This window comes from Pseudorasbora parva, chromosome 23 (assembly GCF_024679245.1).
Source record: "Pseudorasbora parva isolate DD20220531a chromosome 23, ASM2467924v1, whole genome shotgun sequence".
Classification (NCBI taxonomy): domain Eukaryota; kingdom Metazoa; phylum Chordata; class Actinopteri; order Cypriniformes; family Gobionidae; genus Pseudorasbora; species Pseudorasbora parva.
Window position 1 is genome coordinate 15,076,783 of NC_090194.1, and position 24,203 is coordinate 15,100,985.

The window sequence follows — 24,203 nt, forward strand, 5'->3', positions numbered from 1 at the left end:
CTCCTGCGTTCTTGTCTGTTCATGTGTGAGCCTCACCCTTCACAAAGGTTTGAAATAAGTCATTAGCCATTTCTAATTGTTTCCAGGACACATTTAAGATCAACACCAACATACTTCCGCTACAACACACATTTTAGTATATTAAAGACGAGTAATTTAGTAGAACCCATTTTAATACTTCATTTAAAAAGATACACGAGAAGAGGACGGTATCGTATCTCAGTTAATCAAATGGAAATGAATTAGCCAGGCTAATGTAAGTTTGTGAAGTTGTGTGAGTATAACATCACCTTTTTAACTGACGTAATCAATGTGTAATTGTAATTTGGTTAATTTACAGTTTAAATATCTAATTAAACAATTCATATTAATTCAGTTAATATTTTTAAAACTCAAATGCAAGTGTGACCAGATTTCTGAAAAACAATGCAGATGACGTAATGTATCTATGAATTAAACAATTGGGGACAATTCAGGATTTGTGTACAAATCAATATAAATGTAATGTCACTCACGATGCCCTAGATCATCATACATACCTATATAGAATTATCGGAATCACAACAACTAATATTTGAACTTAATACTTTAAGGTACAATGTTAAAGGGATAGTTAGCCCACAAATTAAATTCTGTCATTATTTACTCACCCTCACGTTGTTCCAAACCTGTATACACGTCTTTGTTCTGCTGAACAAAAATATTTTGAAGAATGTTTGTAACCAGGCCACATCGGCGCACCATTGACTTCCATAGTATTTCTTTTTTTTCTTCTGATGGTGGAAGTCTACTATGGAACATATCAGCTGAAAGGACGTTGTTCATTAGTAGGCGAATCAAGAAATCCTGCTGTGGTGGCACTGTTCATGAATACATATTTATGAGCAATAACTATTATGCCACTACTTGACTTCCTGCAAGGTTTCCAAGTCTATAGGCGATGACTCAATTAACCGCTCTATACCGTCACTTTATAAGTGTTATTGTTTCAAACTAAAATTGAACAGAATACATGGATAAAATATAATATAATTATATTAATAATATAATTAATAATATAATTTATTAATAATATAATAAAAATTAAAATATCAAAGTTCGTAGCGCAACAAAGCGCCGAGGGAATGTATGCGTTTCCTTTTACCGCTTTCTCTGGTCACTTTGGTCATTTGCGGATTCACATTAAGATTAGATGCGTTAGGCATTTTGTTTGTTATAATGAATGTTCCATACTTTAAATCTAAAAGTGGTGACGATCTCTAACCATCGGACTCACGTCGGGGTTTGTAGTTCTAATCGAAACCTCGTCCAACTCGCAATGGGTTGTGGGCAATATCAGCCATTAAAGCATGGGTGTCCAACCCTGGTCCTGGAGGGCTACCACCCTTCCGATTTTAGCTCCAACCTAATTCAAACACACCTGAACCTAATTATGGTGTTCAGGGCTGCTTGATAATTACAGACAGGTGTGTTGGAGCAGGGCTGGAACTGAAATCTGCAGGATGGTAGCCCTCCAGGAGCAGGGTTGGACACCCCTGCATTGGAGTGTGTGTCGATCTGCACTTTGAATTCTAACCGGAAAAGGTAGACCATCTGGTTATCTTTGGAACACTCTTTTCAGCATACTATGATTTGTGACGATTTTTTTAATACTATTTAGGACAGAATAGTATTCGAAAAACAGTAATGCGAAAAGTACCCGGGTGATCTACTACTTCCGGCGAGATTCTGAAGTGCGCATACGATGGACACTACTATCCCATGAGGCCACGGGAGAGGATTTATAATGGAGGCAAAGAGTAAACATAAGTTCTTTGATGGAGATGAAGGAACGTATTTGACGCTGGTTGGTCACATCATGATAACGACAACATGGCGGATGTAGTACGATCATACTACACTTAGTTTATATGTGCATCTGCCTAGAAATCTAGGCGCATCCTAACGGCAGCAAATCTAATTTCCAGCAAGTGTCGTCTAGCAACTCTCCATAGACTTGCGAGTTGGAAAAACTAAACTCTGGTCAGGCCAATCACAGGGTGTATAGAGTTGGTGGGCGGGGCTTAACATAATGACGGCAGAGTTGGGGAAGTTCCGCATGCTTCTTGTAAACAAAGAAGCTGATGAACGGCAGTCTTTTGATTCGGCTTTGACCGCGACAGTGGAGTTAAGCTTTTCTTTGAGAAAAGAACTGCACTGAAATCATTCTTGAAAAGTGAAGATGTGTTCAGAGTTTTGCCACTGATATGGCAAAAGTTTAGCTCCACCTCACCTTCGTTGCTCTGGTTGCTGTAGCGCTATCCTATCGCGTGCAGAGGCAGTTTGAAAGACAACCGTTAATCCCGCCCCTCGGATTGAGATTGTCTATGGTGAGTTTCCAGACCAAACATCTTGATGTGGGTCTGGCTTGTCAGGCTACTCATACATAGAACAAACTTTTGAACGGTCAAGAAGTTCAAATGTAGTACCTACTCACAAAGTACATGATTTCAGACACAGATTGCCTGTTTCTATAGCAACCGAAGCTTCTGAGTGCAGCTGCATTGACATGATGACTTTAATAATCAACGATTGGCTGTTTCATTTTGAAGGCGGGGCTTATTCGCAATATTGGGTGTTGTATTTTCTCCCATTCATAAATCAATCGTAGTGCACGTCTTCCTATATATAACGATTTTGCTAGTAGAGAACGAATGATGATTTATTTACATCTCATGTGTTACAAAGTGATCAGTGGAAGAGGCTATCTAAATTGTAAAAAAAGCTCTTCATCTGACATGTCATCAAGGCAACAATTGCTATAACACTGGCGGCACCTCCGGCGACATTATTGTGCTGGTTTTCTCCAGTTCTGAACATGCCGACTAGGCAAGGATCGCAAAGTATAGAGTTCATAAAAAGAATCTGAAATCAGATTGGATTCATTCTGATTGAGGAAAATGTGTTTCGCTGATGGAGTAGTGAATATAGATTAGGCCCCTTTGAATTGAAACCACTCGCATGCTTACTGTTGCCAAGCTTGTGAGCTGCGTTCCAATTCATAGGTCTCCTTAATACTGTATGTCAACCAGCTTCGATAGACTTATCCACTGATCATATGGCAGGTAAACAGGGAAATGGCTGTCCTACATGTCTTTTAATATCATTAAGCTTGTTTATAAGCATGGCATGTTAACTCTTTAAATAGCACGCGGTCCAGTAAAATTATCACCCTGGGATGATGTGCTAAAGGGGTTTAGGAATCCTGTTACCGGGAGTTACCTGGCATCAGTACAAACCTAAACGTCAACGCCGATGAAACCAAACTCCACAGCTCACTTGCCACTCGTTAGTGAATTCATTTGGAGATGGGGAACATTGATAGCACTCATTTACCCAGAGCCTCACCAGTTTGTGCTCGAGTATCTCAACCCAACACCAGCGTGCCTCCAATTCTGCCCAGGTTTCGCTGACACAGGCCTGCCGTTATGCTTGCTCAGTCATCGGAAATAGCTTCCAATGGAGGTGAGGAACAGCTGCAGGGGGAAAAAAAAAAATCGGCAATGGTTTTCCCAGATGAGTGGTGTCCAATAAACAGCTGGGATCTCTTACATTCTGGCAACATGTATTATGTCACTGTCATGGCCAAATAGTTCTTACCTCACCACAGCTCTCAGAGGACGCCAGTCATATGGGTCTTTTCCTGGTCCTTCTTCCACCTCAGACCTGACTTTGGTGTGAAACAACCTCGATGTGCAAGAACTTGACTGTAGGCCACAGTAGAGCTGATTTCTCAGTGACGGTGTAGTGAGATGAGGAGCAGGCGATGTTTAATCCCACCGGTGACGCAGACCGTAACATGACTCCTGTCATTTCATCAGTGCCTGTCATCCAACACCAACATTCCCCGGAATGTTTCTGCCACACTTGTCCCATCCCAGGGTTACCAGAGACTGACAAGTCTAACCCTTTCAAACCCCATGGACCCACACATGTCACACAGACATCCCAAACTCTTTTATTTGATCCTTTTGTGTTGAATCCCTCAGTCACTCTTGCAATCCCAAACCAGTCAAGTGTTTGGTCTACAGTTTGTCGTTGTCAAAGACTTGATGTCATCTAATCTCATGGCATTTCATACCCTCCAGTCAACTTTTGATTTACGGGACTGTTTGCTCCTTCCTGGATATGATTTGTTTAGATTTGCATTCTTCACATCGCTTATTTCAACCTTGCTACAGGGCAGAAGCTTGTCGCCCAGCTCGTATTTACAGACCCATCAATGTTACATTGCACACTCTACACAACTAATATCAGACTAGGTGTGTCGATTATAAGATCACTCCCATCCCAGACAACTATCATCCCAGAATTACAAGTCATGTGACATCATGAATGAATTCTGGTCATTTTTGTGCACTGATTTGAACAGAAAGGAAAAAGAAGGGACCTGTTTCAAATAGCACCCCAAAACTCCCTCGTCTTCCGAGTCCACCCTTTCATGAAGACTGTCGGTGATTCAAAGTGCGGGAAGTGGTGCACATAAAGGGTGAATATTGCCTGTAAATGGGGGCGAGCATCCTTCTGAAACCTAAAATGATAAATGGCAATAACCCTGCTCCAGGTGTGATCGGGGTTGGATCTAAACGCTGAAGGATAGTGCCTGTGTTTCCAATTCAGAGGATGCATCCTTCTAAGGCTGCATTCTAAGTCCAATTATTGTGTCATAATGGCACAACGATGGCTGTCCCAATTCAAAGGCTCCATCAAATGCAGCCTCCAAATGCAACCTTTGTTTCCAAGGCAAAAAAGATTACATCTTTTACCGCCTTGCCTACACCATAATTCATTGTAAGCTAGTGACTATAGAAATTTTTTGAGAGAAATTACACTTCTGATTGGATTTCAACTTTCTAAAAACGGGAGCCGTCACAGTTGTTAGGTGACGAGCAATCCTCTGTAGGCAAGACCATTCCATTCAACAACACTCGGTTCGACTTTCACGGACTTAGAAGGATCCGGCCTCTGAATTGGTACACAGCTAATGACTCCTGCACTGGACAGTGTTCGACCATTGTACTCGTACACCTGGTGTTAAGATGCGTTTTGGTCAATCGGATCGCAAGTGGACGACCCTAAATACAGGTGTAAACAGGGTCTAAAATATATTGAGTTTGTCCACTTTCGACCACTTCCTGAGGTAGACAAAAACACATACGACCAGATTGCTTTTGTAGCGTAGATGCTCACATGGTCGAAGGTGTTCGAACAGCCGCAAAAGACGCCTACTGACCTAATGCGTAAACATTACGGGAAGCGCGCTAGTTTTGTCGGCTGAAGACCCAGGTTTGGTTTGGAGAAAAACAACAACACTTTTCCTGATTTCTGACACATGTTCATTGTATCAGAGCAGAAACAAAAGCATGTTGCTCTCCATAAGTTTTTCTGTCATCTCTGGTCACATTCATATGTAAATTGCACAAGCTTATTTAATCCCTTATGTCAAAAGATATTAAAGGGATACTTCACTGCTTTTTCATATTAAACAAGACGAGTTGATACACACCTCTCTCGTCTCAGTGTGCGCACTTAATCTCTCTGACGCGCGGTGACGATCTGATAGCATTTAGCTTAGCCCACTAAGCCCAGTTCATTCACTATGGTACCAAACAGAGATCAAGGTAGAAGCGACCAAACACCTCCACGTTTTCTCAACTGAAATACAGTTACAACACGAATAGTTGAACGCACTTAATCGCTCATCCTCCCTCACATCTCCCCCGTATTAACAGAAATGAGAGAGGGAGGGGGAGATGTGAGGGAGGATGTTTCAGCCGGGACTTTTTACTGTGCCGAGTCGAAGTACTCTCAGAAGTGCTATTCCGCCATGCATTATAGTTCTCCTTTCTAATCCGCTTAGAAAAGTGCCACGTTTTATTTTGTCAACATACTTGATAGTGGGCTAAGCTAAATGCTATCAGATCGTCACTGCGTGTCAGAGCGAACAAGTGCACACACTCAGACGAGAGAGGTATGTATCAACTTGTATTAGCTAAGGGAATAACATTAAATATGAAAAAGCGGTGGAGTATCCCTTTAAAAGCCCATACATTTACCCGCCCATAGATCCTCCCCTTAAAGAAATCAGGACAGAATTGTTTGAAAATGGACAAAATAGACTGAAACTAAATATCTGAAATGTGAAACCGCAACAAGCTTCTGTTTTGTAGTGCACTAGACATAATAAAAAAATTAAAAAAAACAGAACGGAGACAGAATAAAATACACCACACATCAAAATGTTTTTTATATATTTATTTAAAAAAAGTTTACACTTTATAGAGATTTAGCACTTTATTTTAAAAGCAATAATTATGGCAAAAAAAAGTGACAGAAAAACCACTATAATATTTTCACAACTAATAGTTTATAATTTGATACCACGGCTAGCAAACATCTACTGCTGTCATGTTCAAGCACTGCTCGCTCACAGAAGTTGTGCACAATCACCACTTCACATTATATTGTTAACCTTTATATCTCAAATCTAGATACTTTTTTGTTTATATAATTTGTCAAGTTACATAAAAGTTGTGATATGGATAACTGAGAATCCCGCAGACTGCTTTCAGTCTGACTCAGGAGTATTTACAGAATCATGGAAGAGCTCACAAGCAAGGATTTGCCAATGCTCGTAAGTTACAAATAAAAGTAAATCAACTTAAGCAATGGGCGTAAGCAACCCCCATCCAAAAAACAAAACAAAAAAACAATCACATGATTATTTTTATTTTTTAATCATATAGGTAAATAATTAATATCAGTGTATTTGGATGTTTCTACAAAGATGCAGTTAGCTCTTCTATTAAAAGTACATTCTACTACATAAATACATTCCAACCCTAAACATGGCTTCTATTGCTGGTTCAGTCAACGGGAACTTCAGCGTCCCGGCTCACGCGTGAACCAGCTCAAATGACCGTCCCCATCTGCCCCGTGCATGAGGAGATCGGAGACGTGGAGAAAACATTCACTTCAGCAATTCATTTTGCAAAGCTTGCTCAATCTGAAACGGGATCTATATTTCTGTACTTGCATCGCAAGCTCGCAAATTGAATTTCCAGCTATCCAGTGCCACACACAAGTCCCTTTCCATTGCGACATTATACATATTCTATCACTTCATTCTTTCATAATTACGAGTCATCAAAAAGTGAAGTTGTCTGCTCACATTGACAAAGCACCAACGTATAGAGTGTCTCTATTCTAATTAGAACCATTAATAACCTGTTGCAAAGTAGGCATACTAAATTAAAATAATTATCTTTTTAATCAGTTAATCGTCTATTAAATGTAACAAAAATCAAATTTAAACAGTTTATTGGTTATAGAGGAAACTGTCCAATCAACCATTCAGTGCCAATTATGATTTCGATCCAGATTTTTGCTACTGTATTGGACAGAGAAAGTGAAGACGATAGGGACCTTCATTATTCACGTGAGCTCCAAGATATCTATAGCACACATGCTAACTGCTGCGTCATGGCTCCGACAAATTAATCAAAGAGTGCTAAAACAGCAGAAGCAGATGCCATATCTGATATCTGGAAGAAAGTTGCGTTGAACATCTACCTGAGTAGAGCCGATGGAAGTGGCGTACAATCTTGTGCGTCTCTTTGGGCCCCGCCCACAATGGTGACATCATACACGAGTTGCGAAAAAACAGAATCGGAAATAAAGCTAACTTTTGATGGCTCCCAGAAAACCGAGCCTGGTTTATTTTAATCTTGTGGATCTGAAACCTCCCTGGGTCTTTTATTGGAATTTTATTTCATACGTCGCCTCAACTCATAATTTGACAGGAGATGCAGCTGTGCAAATGTCTTCTCCCATCCCTCCCTACGATAGACCACTGAGATTCAAATGCAGCTGATGAGCTCCGCTCGACTTTGATGAGCAGAATTAAAATCTGAACTGAACTGAAATGAGTCCTCACAACATATTTATGAAGACCATCTGGCTGTCGGGAAGCAGTCTGGCATGAAGAGACACATATTTGCACTTCAGGAGAAGATTGTGATGCTTTTTTCAGAACGGCAGCAATGTGGCTACATCTGATGTTTATTAAGACGGATTATGGCTGCGTTTACACTGGCACAAAAAAAAAAAAAAAACGCGTTTGACATCGGAATTTGTTTCAAACGTGTATAAACAAAGATCAGATTTTTTCCTTATCATTCTGAGTCAATTCCAAATGTGGTTTTAAATAAGATCAATATCCGGCATCTACGTCTAAACATGAATATCCGATTCTACTTTGATTTACAGAAGGTGAGGGTGGCGTTTGATAACACAGATAGCGTGTTAATGTTGTATTATGAAGCAGATGTGGAGCTAGGCATGTGTATCAAATATTCACTGCGATAAATGCTGAAGCTTCTATCACGGTATCATCACGATATTGAAATATGTTGCATAAAAGTGTTGTCATACAATAACAGGTTTAATAACTTTTTCTTACAAAAAATACTAAATACATTAAAGCAATTACAAACAAAATTGTAGATTAATAAGTAGACTTAAATATTTTTCATTGTCAGTTTATTTTAATTAATAAATTAACTTATAATGGAGGTTTAATGTAAAGTGTGACTGAAAAATAAATATAGGTCATGTTGGTCATCCAGATTAATATTAAAAAAAGTATTTGGGGCTTTGACGAAAATCTGAATGTTTGTTTAAAACATTAAAACAGCTTTAAGAAACAGAAAGTAGCGCAGCTTCTTTGTTTACGGGGTTACCAGGTAAGTTAACGGCTGCATTTCTGTAGTTCCATCAGCGCCATCTGCTGTCAGCGGGTGAATGTGTATTCCTTCACTAGTTCTGCCATGTTTACAGAGTGAGCTCGTGGCTTTTTCGTGCTGTTGTGCATTTTAACCAGTTGATGGAAAAATTACTCTTAAAATGCATTGAACAAAAATAATTATAATTAAAAATATAATAACTAAATAATTATTCACAGTATTGTGAAGTGCCCGTGATAATATTGTGCATGTTCATTATCGTGATATATCCTATTACCGTATGTCACAAAGTAACACGTTTTCAACCTTTGCCCGTGAATTGTAAATAAAACGGCTTCACTACCCAAAGCTTATATTTCTCAACAACAAGATTATAACTTTGCTGTTTCTGTATTTAAACTCACAGCCTCACAATCAAAATGTAATCGTATTGCACTACTTTGTTTCAATTCAGAATTCTAGATCTAAACGAAAATGATTAATTTTTTCGGTCAAAATATTTCCCGAAAATATTTTCCGGTCTATATATCAACTTGTGCGCCGCAAACATCCATGACAGCTGCTATCTTCTTCATGCTGGCAGGTATCATTGTACCGCCCGACATAAATCATATAAATAATTTTAATAGCTCAGCCATTCAAAACCCGAGGGTCAACCATGCCACATAGCACAGCGGTCACCAACAGAATAGCTTTGGCCGGTAATTCATGTGTAAACAGATTGGACACCAGTCGTGTCTAAAGTGAATGTAAACAGACGTAACAAACACAGTTTTGGTCAAAAAATCTGATCAGTGCATTAGCCTTGCAGTGTAAACGCAGCCTATATGGCTTTTATGCTGGATTTGTTTATTTGAATGAATGACACATTCCTGTAATATCTTCGTTGACTAGAAGGCTTTGCTTTGAAATGTGTAATAATTTTACAGCACATGTGAGAGTGTGAAAAATCATATAATGAGGTAATCTTGGTTAAAGTCAACATTTAACGATATTCTAAACTCACGTCTGTAAACATCATCATGTATTTTCAAATGAAATAGTCCCTTCCTCATATTTTAGGGTCCCTGTTGGAATTGCACCTTTTATTCTGGTTGTGAAATTGCTAAGGCTTAATTTTTTTTAACATTGTGAATTGATTGGATTATGAGAAGGAGTAGGCCTATTACATATAAACAAACCAGATTAGAGGAGAGGGATTATTGACATCAGCTTAAAGTCATTGCAGAGGCATTTATTTTATTAAAGTTTGATGAAAGAAAGCTTAACTTACAGTGATGAATCATTCATAATAAACCAAGGAACGTGTATTAAGTTAATAATGCACATTTTCATTTCATATTGACTTTAATAATGAGTTTTACGCTTTGCAGACTGATTACACAAACACCATGGAAGACTTTGAATCGACGTAATGCAGAAATGAAAAGATTCTTTGCTACACTTTTTAAGCCCTCTGTTTGACTAACTCAATATAACGTTAACCGCGTCAGTCTTTTGAACGGCGTAATGCTGGTGTGGCGTCAGATCGTGGAAAGGGGCTTGTGTGTTCGATCATTCATAAAGCTCAAAGAAAAATAACGGCCATCTAATGTTTAGTCTTTTGATGCGCTTTTCTCACAAATCTATTGCATTTCCATACAAAACTTACCCATACAAGACTTACCAGCTCTAATTCAAAACTGACCGAAGTCTCGTCTGGTTGGGGAAAAGAAAAATGAACTTGTTTTCTAAAATGTTTCAAAAATTAAAAAACGTTATGACAGACAATATTTAAACTGTTCATATCATATGATACACAGTATGTTGTACTATTGCTTTTATCGAACTATACTGTACTATTACTATTCTAGTACTATTCTGTAGTATTTCTGTGATTATATCCCATCTTTTCCTATTTGAGAGCTACAATATTTCACATTCAAACACAACAGCTAAAATATGATAAATACATGGGGAAATTTATATAAGGGGACACATTCAGTATATATGTGAGCTGGGTGGTAAAGTATATATCAGTTGTGTCCTGTTTTTGTGTGAAATCCAATTAGTTTGCCTTATACATTTGAGTTTCGGTGAGAAATAGTGACATTCACAGTAAAAGCACAGTAAAATGTCAACTATTTTGACATACAAACATCAATACATTCCTAGTGATATTGGTTGAATTATTTACTCGTACATGTGAAGCTAACAAGTGAAGGAAATTTCCATATAAAAATTACTTTCATTATTTAACAATAAGCATTCAGACTACAGTAAATCGATCGTAATGGTAAGATGGGTCTTCAAATAGCTTCGAATCTGAATATAGCACAGCTAAAATTATATTGTCAAGCTTATTCCCATTTCTGTGCTCTGTGGTTGGTATCTGGGAGTCTTGTTGAGTGCTGTTATTAATTAGTTGGCCTAAAGTTGCGCTATACGACAGACCTGCTGAAGAAAAACGCAAAAAAGTAAAAAGCGACTGCCCGCTGCTGCATTAACCCGAGGCCTGTTTCACAACACGTGTGAGCGGCAGTAAAACATGCGTTGCGCTTTCACACCCAACACCCTACTGAGAAAAATAGTCATTTCTGGGAGAGTAAATTAATAACAATCATTGGTTAAATAGCTATCGGGATTTAGCAACTGAAATGATCACAAATGTGATTGAATCCAGATGTAAATGAAATACATTTTCACATCAGTCAGATTTACTAGGCTAAATAGAAACTCCTTTTTGTGTACCTGTCACTGTATAAAAGCCTTTAAATGTAAAATATTGTGTTGATAAATAGGTTTATAGCACATTTTCTGCAAGAGAACTTGCAGAGATGCTTCTGCTATGATTGTGCAGGCAATGTGAATGTTGTAACATGGGCACTGAAATGTGTCCAAATGTGTGCCACTTTAGTGTGCAGTGTGAAACAGGCCTGAGAAGTACGAATGACAGAATGAATGGAAAGGCAAATGAAGGGCCACCTATGCCGCATTAAAGAGAGTGACCTGTGCTTTTGCAGGGATAAGTGACCGGGTCACGCTAGCTGCCCCTCATACCGTTAAGACGTGTACGAGTATGCATCCCAGTCAACGGCCAGAAAGAGTGAACCAATCTACCGTCGAATGTGCTTTAGAAAGACCTGTATGTACGCCTGTGAGGTGTGGATGTAGGCGGCACGGTGGCCAGATGTTTGGAGGACGACCTCTCAACCCAACCAGAACGCCAGACTTTGGTCGACTGAGCAAAAAACGCACACGCGCAGATCTGACGGAAAGACACGGCGAGTCGGAGAGAAGGAAGCATTACTAATCTACTACAGGTAGATTAAGAAAAGGGCTTTCATATTGCATTTTCACAAGAATAAGTTACGAGATTAAATTGCTTAGCATATATATTTATATATATGTATACTGTATATATAAAACTGGAAGAAAGTTATATCCTAGTATAATGGTTACATATCACTTTCCAATTCTAAAATATTTAATACCAAGAATATGTATATGTATATATACTGCATATAAATATACATAAGTACATCGGTATATCTACACATATATATTTATAGTGCCGTAGACCATATATATATATATGCATGTATTTATAATATAGCCACACATACACATGTGGTGAATATACAAATGAAAATGACTATATTGCAATGCCAAGTTTGAGTAAGACTCAACCGAACATTCACATCTCAAGTAAGCTTAAAGCCCAAAAGAGTTCAAGTGTATTGCTATATAAGGAGGAACCGAGGTCCCCGGCCGGTTTCGGGACAAGCAAGTCAAATAGAGTATTGCTTTTGTAAGAGTGGTGCATTTTTGGATCCTTAGATTGAGTTTGGATGGGTTTGTGAATGAAGTTTGGGCCGTTTCTGTGCGGTGGAGACAGCCTGGTCATGCCTGGAGTGGTACGACAGTTTAGAGCCACACAACCTGATGGTTCTAGAAGTCAGAGAAGAGATCTTGAGGACCCAAGTGAATAAAAAAAGGAGCGATGGTCCGCGGCTGGTAAAAGGGATTGTCAATGAAAAGACCACCTACAGTGAGGACAAGAGCAGAGAGAGCTGCGATTAATGATGCGGCACGGCAGGAGGCAGCGGTATATACATTCTGATGGCAGGAGGGAAATGGGGTTAGGGTGTGCCACAGGGGTGGATACTAGGGTCTCTGCTCTTTCGGGCTGTACGTGGGATTTTCATTGCACCGGGAGCGTCTCAGGTTAATAAAAAAGACATCAACAACTTAAGCTGCACGGTTAACTTTCCGACAAAACGGAAAAAAAAAACTTGGAGCTCATTCCTTTGATAGAAGGCAGAGGAAATGTGAAACGTATGTGGCACCTCTGAGGCTTCCATACAGATGTAGTTAGTACATAACTCTGACAAATCAGATCTGTGGTGATTTTGGAGAGAGTATAGTACAATGACTGCAATCACTACCAAAGAGGACAGGCCATTGGTTCGGAGTGGACACTTGAGGATGACCATGACGAATGCGAGGGATCCATTTACAATGAATGGAAATATCGTGACCACTCCTTTAACCATGGCGATGGAGTTCCTCTTTGGTGAGCGATGATCATGACCCAGCCATAAGCCAGCACAAGCATTGTCCAGAGAACCAATGGAGTCGATGTTTCACTAATGTTAAATTCAGAACGCTTGTAGAAACAGGGAAGGGTTCTTGTGTCTTTGCCTCCAATTTACATAAGCTAATGCTATATTTAAGGTGTGTGCCATCGTCTGTAGCTTAAAAGGGTTATTGCAGATAACTAATAATAAAACCACTTTTGAAATAAATTAAACTACAGACATAAGGCAACCAAAACTACTGAAACTTTAAAAAAAAAAAAAAAAAAAAAAAAAAAATGACCATGAAAAACATAATTCAAAATGTTCTATCAATAATAGTAAAATAGCAAAGGTCAGCAAAGACCCCTGGGCAAATTGAGCGCACGTGAACCTCATGTGAATTCGCTTGTGCTGGCCTTTGGAGGAGTATGAAATAACATATCACACACAATAAGACACTCACCAAGAAGTCAAAACAAAAAAGGACAATAAGACATTTCAGTAGCATGTCTCCATGGATCCCTTGTTGCTGCTTTCGATTCTCCGCTGTAAGGCTGTGACTGGAGGCTCCGGTGTGTGTCCATGTGAGGGGCCGTGTTCGAGTTGTCTGTGTGTTTTTGTATGGTTCAACTTTACTACTAACTGTTCAGTCGAAAAAACAACGTCTAAAGCCTGATTAATCAACTTTCAGTGAGAAGACACCAACGTAATTCATGACTATGAATGGGTTTCATAACTAGCTCAAGACAGGGTCACCATTCAATCATTGGGACAACAAGAGGGGTCAGGTTGGCATGAAAAGGGTTTAAAGGCCATCTTGACATGCGTTAGCTGCCTAAAAAAGCTGCAGGTTGATATTCTTAAACGTCCAACCTTTTAAAAAGCTCTGTCTGGAAACAAGCTGCTATAATGAAATAATAAGTAATGTTCTGGGTTCAATACATGCTGTCAATTATCACAGAAGAGAACCGACTTGTCCCTCAGTTTGTAAAAATGAGCAACAATCGCATGTGCATTAATGTGTGAGTAATGGAAGTCTTGAACTGGGAGTTTCTTTTTTTTACATTTAAATAATTAACATAAAAAAATATATTAAAATATATAACATTAAATTATAATAACTTGAAATTAAAGCTTTAACATTATACATGTTAGCAAACTCAATTTTATTTCGTCAAACAAAACCACAGCAAAACAAACTCAACTCAAACTCAAACAAAAAAAATGAAAAACTAAAACAAAACAAATGAAACAAACTAAAATCAAACAAATAAACAAACGAAAACAAACTTAAACCAAATAAAACAAAATAAATAAAAAACAAAAAGCTAACGGGGGGGGGGGGGGGGGGAGGGAGTGGGGGAGGTTGGACGACACCAAGACTAGACAACTTCAGTATCACCACATCGACTTACATAGAAAGTGTATTGCAGCAAATTTCACAAACTACAAACTGAGGGACAAACCAAACTTATTGTCCGTGGTCATCACCAGAATGTGAAGATGCTGCCCAGATGTATTGAACCTTGAACATGCCTTAAAACTTCCGGAAATATCTGAAAGCTACAAGAAATATTAATTTAGAGCTGAATATAGAGGCTACACGACTTACTAAAGAGGTTTGAAATATACAACAGTCAGTGCTTGGCAGTTGATGAAGATAAAGGTTTATTTGTAAGCAGTAGTTTGAATTAGATCTATACATCTTAAGTGCAGCTCCTGATATCCGTACATAGAGTAAGCCTATCATGACAGCCTATTTTCATTCTACAAGAAAAACCATGTTAATAAAAGAGGCTGATAATTTAAATGTCCAAGAATGAGGTAACAATTCACAGTACAAATCCTTCAAGTTTTCTTTCCAAAGAACATAAAACCTGTATTTGTTTAAAACCAGAAGACAAATGTGATAATGATCAAATAAAAAGCACTTTACAAATACCCTTATAGCTGTCCCTGCATGTGATAAGGCTGTGCTATCTGACCTTCCCTTCTGGCGTACATTTACGCAGTGTGTATGTGTATGTGTGTGTGTGTGTGTGTGTGTGTGCATACATGAATGTGTGTGTAAGGTAGACTCCTGAGCTAAAAGAAAGAGTAGTGAGGGACGGGGTAGGCGGGCACTTTCATGACGGGCAACAGAAGCATTCTCTTGGGCAAACCTAGAGAGAAAATGAAAAGAGCACTCCACATAAGTCCAGGACAAAATAAAAGACCCGAGGGTGTTTTTTTGTTTTAAATAAAGCTAGAGCCAATTCAGTCTCATCCTAGCATGGGGATATGAACCCAAGAAAGGGGAGGAGAGCAGGAGAACAGGAAGAGTGAGGTCAGGTGGAAAGAGAGGGCAGAAATCAAGCATTCATTCTGATAGGAGACGACACACATACCTGCTGGCTATTGTCATGTGATATGATATACACATACAGTTTACCTTCTGAACTACATTGTATATTTAGTCATCTTATGAATAATGGCTCTTGAGTAGGGCTGGGTGATATACAGCAGATCAAATCAAATGTAACAGTTCCAGTTCTTTAATTTGATTGCTTGATATTTCAACAACTTGTTGGTGATGTTAAGTACATTGTATGATGGTGTAATTATTTCAATATTTTCCAAATTGAAAGAACATTATATTTTATTGTATTCAGAGTATATAAATCCAACAATAAAATACAGTAAAATTCTAGTTTAAAATAATCAAGGTATTTGTAATCGTTGTAATCAATCCTTATTTTTATTCAATTATCAAAAGAACTGTTTTCCTGTTTAAACAGTTTTTCTGAACTGTTTTAAAGAACTTTTTTATTCAGAGACACTAATAAATAAATATCTTTATTACTTGTACATATAAACAGGCTAGTTTACTAGCATAGTCTTAAAGAAATCTAAAAACAGCACAATGGTATTGTACCATTTATGTGCTGGTTAATTGTAATCAACTGAGTAATATCCATAAATATTCAATATATCACCCAGCCCTAGTTTTAACAACTAGACAGAACTATCTTATTGAAAGTAATAAAAGTTAAAACTGGTGTCTGAACCATACATTTGAAGTGTGGGTCGGGGCACATGGAGGGTTACAGGAGTGATTTGCTGGCTGGCACTCTTATGTGGAGTGTTCATTCTGTGCCGTGTGTGTGTGTGCGTGTTTGTTGTGTGTGTGTGTGTGTGTGCGCGTGTGTGAATAGAACTGTAGTCGTAGTCTCACAGTCGTTCCCATTTAGAAATCCCAAAGCAGCAACAGGAGGAAGAGGGTTGGACAGCGTAAGATGACTGGTGAGAATTACTGCATGCACACAGCTCTCAGGCACCAAACCGGAGAGACGTCAAAGAGAGGGGCACACTGTTCTCTTACAGCACAATACCAGGTTTCACCTTCCACCTAAAGGAACAGTCTTTATGTGGCAGGCAGAGACCAGGGCGCTGGGAGCAACCCCATATCCACCCATCAAACCCCCACCCCTCCCTCATCCTGCGAGGAATGAACACACAAACCCAGCAAACAACCCTCCAAATTCAGCCCTTGTTCCCGCTGAGCCCACCTCACCTAGTCCCCCCTGCACATAAGGCTCATTCAAAGCATCCTCATCTGGGCTTGACCGGAGAGGTGCTTCGAAATCTCTATAGGAGTTGCGCCTTACATTGGTTTCCTCTGTTTGTGTGTTTATAAGTTGCAGTGCGAATGGCCGTCCCGAACGGTGTGTTTGCGTGGAGTGTAACAGAATAAACTATAGACTGATTTTTGTTAAACTACCACTAAAATATAAAACAAATATAAATGATAGCTGAATAGAAGTATATTTTTTTTTAAATCATAATGACGAACGCACATAAAATAAAATAAAATAAAGCTAATTCAAAACATTAATAAATAGGACTACTACTGTAGTACTTAAATACAAAATTAACTCTGTACTCAACATGCCTTCTCTACTGTATAGTGTGAAAATGTAGGTGATAGGAGAAGCATGTCTGAATTTGCTCTATATAAAACAACGGAGACACTGCTGGGATTTTGAAGTGCACTTAACTAAATCTAATGAGGCTGTTGTACTTTTCTTATCAGTTAACGGCTTTGTAAGCGCTTTGTCTAGTAGGTACAGGTAGGTAGTCTTTTTGTTTGCGTTTGGAGATTATTATGTTTAATAGCATATTAATTGGGGCTGTCAATTTAGCAAGTTTTTTTTTTTAGTAAGATTAATTCTTAAAATTATTTTGTGATCAATTTAAAGGGATAGTTCACCCAAACATGAACAGTCTCACTATATACTCACCCTCATGCCATCTTCAGATAAACACAAACAAGATCTCAGAGTCCATATAATGCCATTTAGTCCATAAAACCCCACTGGAAGAATCACCAAAACTGTGTGTGTGTGTGTGAGAGTGTGTGTGTAAAAATATAACAGTAAAATAAAATTGTATTCTGGTTCATGAGAGAGACATGTGACATAACCTCCGGGCTTCCATGTTACTTCTCACTCGAACATCAAACACACTAAAGTCATGTCACAACATCCCTCTCACGAATGCTAATATGACAGTCGACTGGAAGCAAAGATTTATAGAAAGTTTAAAAAAAAAAAAAGTGTTTTTCTTTTTCTTACACACACCTAACGTCTGGCTTTGGATAGGTGTTTACCATCACAATTGCTGTGTGTGGTTTATCAAGCACCAAATGAGCGGCAGTCATTCAATAGCATTATATGGACTCAGAGATGGATTGAGAATGGCATGAGTGTGAATAAATGACGAGAATTTAAAATTTTAGGCTAACCATCTCTTTTAATATAATAAACAAGCCACCTGACCTGTACAGAAATTACATACGGGATTTTCCTACTAATGGAGCAATTCAAGCACGTAGTAAAGGGTTGTTCACACCTAGAATGATAGCTATAATGTTAAATATAAAGTTTTAATAATTGGAAACAACTATTTCCCCCATTGAAAGCCAATCAGAATCCACCTGAATCTAAAGAGCTCAAGCATTTAAAGCAGACGCTAATATAGGTTACATCATTCTTAATGTGAATAGGCCTTTAGACGGCACAGACTGGAACAGTTAGCAGAGTTGAACTATTAAACTGTTATTTAATGATGTCTAAAAGGGCTAGTTCCCTCCAAAAATTAAAATGGGCATCATTTACTCACCCTAATGTGTTTTCAAGGCTTTTTTTGCCTCTACAATGAAGGCTAGTGGATTTCAATGTTGTTTTTTGGAACCCAGAAAGTCAACAAAACGATTTGAGGGTAAATAAATGATGACAAATTTCATATTTGGGTGAACTATCCCTTATTTGCTTTGCTTAGCGTGTTTAGCGTGATCTCTCCTCTCAGTCCATCATGCCCAGTGGCTGCTTTGAATGGTGTAACTGTGTGCTGTAGACAGTAGCACTACACTGACGCTTAGAGAGCCGCCCAGAGTCAGGAGAAACGGGCCAAGCGTCGAGCAGGCAGACTAGACGAGCAAAGTCACACTCAGGCCAGGTGCAGCAAGTCTTGCTCCAACCACAATTAAGAACCAAAAGGTTATGGTTCAGTTCCATCGTCCAGGGAGTCGTTTCTCTACGAGATTTTTTTGTGGACATGATTTCAGGGTTTGAAAGTCCAATTTGAGAGCTAAATGGGGGAGGAATTTGGGGCAGAATTGGACCCTAGACCCTGACTGGAGGAAGGGAGGATGAGAAGGAAGGGATACGTACCATATGCAGGAGTGGCGGCCGCAGCGCTGTACCCGTATGGGGCCCCAAAACCTGTGAGAACACGGTATTCATGACGGATAGGGAAGTGTTAAATGTTCAGTGTTAAGACTCCTTCACAACGCTACCTGTGATCATGTGAAAGAGCCTTTCTGAATACTATTATATTAACTATAAATCGATTATATGTAAATAGATCTACACATAAACAAGTAAAAAATACTGTGACAAAATATCATGTCAAAACAAGAGTTTTTGAGTTCTCATTCAAAATTAAAGCTTATTGACTATATAAGCTTTAAAACTCTTATAGCCGCTATTGAATATATTTGAAAACATTTTTATCATTCCATAAAAATGTTAAGATAATAAAAACCAAATAATAATAATAATAATGATAAACACTTCTGTAGATTGTTTAGAAATTAGAGACAATATATTACCGGTAGTTCCATATCAGCGATATAATTTTTTTTTTAAAGTATCAGTCAATCGTAGGGATGTGCCTGAAGCCGAATTTTATGTTCCGAAAATGCCTTTAAAGCCCCGGGACACATCAAGCAGACGATCAGCTGTCGGGCAACGTTGGGCCATTTTTGAGTGTCGGCCGACTTTATTTTTTATGTTTGTTTCGCATCGTTGGCTCTAGTCAGACACTGTCTGGCTTTTTAACGCTTTCCGAGTGCTAGATTACCCCCTTGCCGACAGCCCGATGCCGATTCTACATGTTGAATCGGCGTCGGGCTGTCGGCAAGGGGGTAATCTAGCACTCGGAAAGCGTACCACCCATAGTGGCGGTCATTGGTAACCAAGCCATCACCTGCTGTTAGCATCCCATTGACTCCCATTCATTTTTGAGTCACTTTGACAGTGAATAACTTTACATCTGAGGCGTTTAAAGACTCCATTTGTCCATTGTTTATTTATAAAGAAACATGACAATGCATAAAAGTCTCCATTACCTTACACTATCGCCCATAGAAGCTGTTTTTGTAAAAATAGGCTAACGATATTACATAACCAACGTGACTCTGTCGCAGAGTTGAGAAATTACCGTATGGACAGGAGGAGACGCTCAGAAACAATCTTTTACTGTCTATCAGACAGTCGGGGGGACGTGGAGACAAAGTCTGATAAAGTCAAGGGGGAAGAATGGGGAGAAGCCAATAGTGAGCCAAAAGCAACGGGAGAAAATATTTAAACAACGTGATTCAGATTTCACTTTCCACAACTACTAGACGACCTACAACTGTCTGACAGGTTGCTCACGTCACATCTACGTCGTCAAGCTCAGTCTGAGCCTGTGCAGTGCGCTCAGCCATCAGGAAGTGAGTGCTTCTAATTGACCTCACTTTCCGCCACTGATGTCAATGGGAACGCTCTGTCCATTTCTTTTACTGGCTATGGCTGTCGGTGAGAGAGAGAACTCTGATTGGCTGTTCAGTTTAGCGAATGTGTCAATGCACGAGAATGATAGCAAAACTGCAAGCAAAGTCAAAAATGGTACAGATAGAAGGCTGTTCAAATTTCAAGTCATCTTACCGTGTGTTCCTGGGTGAATTTTTATATATAAACATGGGCAGAGAAGAATAAAGAACGTGATCAGCAGGATTAATATGCAAAAATAATTTATAGTCAACATGCTGATTTTTTTACGGTTTGTATCTGAAGCCTGGAGTTTTAGTTTCCCTTATGATTTATAAATATAGACGTATATATCTGCAGAAATAGACAGTTGTCTCATTCACACACAGGTGTGGAATGCACATGCTAGCTGACAGTTGGATATAGTTTCTCTGTGTTCAAGTGCAGCTTTTTGGCCCAGATGCGGCCGACGAGAGGCGACAACAACGTCGGCTTTCATCGCTGCTAGTTCTTTGATGTCAGGTCGGTGTGTCCCGGCCTTAAAGGGACATTACGGAGTTGGAATAAAAATATGAGATGGGTTGATAAAATACAATATTCTACTGCTTTTGCGCTGTCTTCCAATTATATAATTGGATAATTATATTGTATATAATTGGCATCCTGAAGTCGCTATCAATATGCGGGGTATTGAAACCGCTTTTGAATCCGCAATCACATGTACTCTGTGTATAGGAGGCGACGGTACTGACCACACTTTTTACAAGATTTCTCAGTGGCACACAGGATATGTTGCGCACCAAATCCTGTTAGTCATCTGTCCTTTATATCATCACTGTACTGTAACGTAACCCACTACCACAGCAAGCCTAACAATGTCCCTTTAGGGACTCCATTGAACACGTTACCCATTTTACATATTCGGATTTAGGCTTTGGGCACATCCCTTTGGGCCCATTATTACTTTAACCAAAATAGTACAAAAACTACTTTCAGCTATTTATATACACTACTGTTCAAAAGTTTGGCGACTGTCAAAAAAAACTTGGCCTCACTAAGGATAATTTGATTTTTTTTTTAAATGTTAACATTAATATTGTGAAACATTTTAATGATCAATGTTGGAAACAGTTTTTGCTTAATATTTTTGTGAAAACTGCGATATATTTTCTTCAGGATTCTTTGACTAATATAAAGTACAAAAGAACAGCATTTATTTGAAATGGAAATCTTTTGTAACGTAACAGGTTGTGTTTTTGATCAATTTAAAGCATCTTTGCAGAATACAAGTATTCATTTCTTACTGACTCCAAACTTTTGAACGATTGTTATAGGTAAATTAGGAATGCATTGTTGCATGCAGTTTTACAGTCAAAAAGTCAACTTGAAGTAAACCGGCTTTTAGTCACTATAGAAAGACTTTTTTGCATCAAACACACACCTGGCGTGACGTATCCTGGTGCTGCCGCAGCACTGACGAAGGCTCCTCGCGTGAGGGTGGGTCTTCCTCGCCCTCGTGCTGCCTGGACTGCGGCGGCAGACACAGCAGCAGCTGCAGCTAATGCCCCTTTACTCTACAATATACACACACACACACAGTTAATAACCCCACAAGCTTAAATGAGCAGTGAGAATCTACAGTAATGCCTTAGTTGTGTGTGGAAGGTTGCCACAGATTGATTTCAGGAGAAAAAAAAAGATGCGTTAGTCCGCAGGTCCCAGTTTCATCCAGGAAATATTGATCACAGAATATCTAATACAGCAGTCATGAATTACCAGGCACTGACTCCGGTTATTCGAGAGACACAACACCATCTGGACGTTATTGGTCACTAATCGAAGCAACCAATGACCTACCTGAGGGATTATTTTTTTCTTCTTGTTGCCAGCAGCATTAGGCCCGGAGAACAGTTTCTCTAGGGCTGCGAGGGCAGCGCTGGCTTTGGCGACTTTCTTATTGGGCCCTGCGCCACGGAACTTCTGTCCGTCGACTTCCACCTGCCAACGAGAGCATGGGATGAGGATCTTTTTGATAAAAACTAGATATTGAATCTTTACATGCAGTTTTACAAATCAAATGTAACTTTAAAACCTGCACAAATAAAATGAATATCTATACAGACCAACGCCATAAAATCTCAAAATAAATCATGCAAATAAATTATGATTATTTTACTTAATTAAACAGGCTACAGCGCAATCAACTGTAAAACAGGCTAAGTGCATGCTTAAAATACTCAAAACTTCTTTTATTCAGTCTAAACATACCTCTATATTGAAATTGGTACTAATGTACTAATCAAAATATATGAATTCAGCGTTGATTAACATTGGAATTGTTTTTTAAAGAATCGCAATGAAAATATTGTTGTAATGTAACTAGTAACATTTATATATTAAACATGTCTATATATTAAAAAGTTTTTCATGTAATGGGTCAGCCCAGAGAGAAGCCACAAGAGTTTACTTTTAATAAACCAGATAAGGTTTATTTCATAACTAAAACAGATATGCACTCTTACAGCCACCTACAAAATTTTACAATATTAACAAACAAAGTAATTGTCATATTCATTCATAGTAGATCATAAGCAATCACTTGGCATAAATGTGCAGTATTCATTGATCGTGAACTGCATCAGTGGCATGTTTTGACTTTGAAACTCGCATTACTCATAATTACATTTGGAAGCTTTTTGAAGTTTCACAACTGCAAAATTGAAAATTCTTGTTTTTATGGAAAATGTATTATAAATGATTACATATAAATGAATAAAAAATTATTCATAATTGAAATTATATCTTTTCTCTGATGAAGAGTTTACTGGTGTGAGGCAGGGCATCCTGTCACTCACATGAGATCCACCAATAGAAAACCACAACCATCCAAACATTTTCCCCATGGACAAAATGTAAAGATAGAGGTTTGTTTATATCACTCCAAATATAACTTATAATAATAGCGGTAATGCTTGCCATAGCAATCACGACAAATAAACAGTATTTTATTGCTGAATAGCGAGGTACATGTGTGTTTAAGGCCCACCTCCATGACGAAGCGTTTGTCGTGACTCCCTCCGCTCTCCGAGATGAGCTCGTACTTCAGCCCGCGACGTTTCTCATTGAGCTCCATGACTGGGTTCTTCCCGCTGGCCGTCAAAATAGGACCCTGAGTTCGCACCTATAAGCAGAACACATTAATAAACTAAACTAAATCAGCACTGATCTGTCTTGAGATGGATAATGATATTATTGTATAGGCCTCTGTAGCTGAAACTGTTTCAGAATCAAAGAACTTAATACCGTTAGTTATTTTCTTGTTTAGTACTGCAAAGCTGCATTGAACAATTTGAATTGTAAATAAAGCACTTTCTAAATAAATGGGACTTGATGAACCTAATTAAAACATTTACTAAAAGCTTGAGTAAATGTGGAGCTTGCTGTTGGTGTTTATGTGCATGTACCTCCAACGTGTTGGAGCTGTCTGAGTGTGAGGTGTTATTGCTTGAGTGTGTGGACGATTCGCTCTTGCCCTCCCCGTCTGACTTCTCATCTGCACTCATGGAGTCCAGGTCTGTGTCGAAGCCTGTGGGGTAACCCATCGCCTGTAGCACCTACACCACACATCCACGAAAACATCATCACACAACAGATCCAGCAGGGAGGTCAATAGGACATGATGAGAGAATTATATTTCAGTAAGTTGTCATTTAATACTCGCCTATGGGTAGGGTTGCATCTGCTGTTCTTGAGTTCTTACTTAAAGGGATAGTTCAACCAAAAATGAA

The 24,203-nt window shown here is 38.8% G+C and overlaps 1 protein-coding gene across 5 annotated transcripts in view; it reads right to left on the reverse strand.

Moving 5' to 3' along the window:
• Positions 1–6,279: 6,279 nt before the first annotated feature.
• strbp (spermatid perinuclear RNA binding protein) overlaps positions 6,280–24,203 on the reverse strand; it is a 111,078-nt gene continuing 93,154 nt past the window's right edge. For 3 of the 5 annotated variants that reach the window (XM_067433872.1, XM_067433873.1, XM_067433871.1), the window contains exons 14-19: positions 23,880–24,029; positions 23,462–23,596; positions 22,273–22,413; positions 21,857–21,989; positions 19,054–19,104; positions 6,280–12,808 (exon numbers count right to left, since the gene is read on the reverse strand). In XM_067433872.1, coding sequence (XP_067289973.1) covers positions 12,714–12,808; positions 19,054–19,104; positions 21,857–21,989; positions 22,273–22,413; positions 23,462–23,596; positions 23,880–24,029 — 705 coding nt within the window. In that variant the 3' untranslated portion in view covers positions 6,280–12,713. Of the gene's footprint in view, positions 12,809–14,993; positions 15,505–19,053; positions 19,105–21,856; positions 21,990–22,272; positions 22,414–23,461; positions 23,597–23,879; positions 24,030–24,203 lie in introns of those variants that run through there. The other 2 variants (XM_067433875.1, XM_067433874.1) reach the window with 1 other exon arrangement.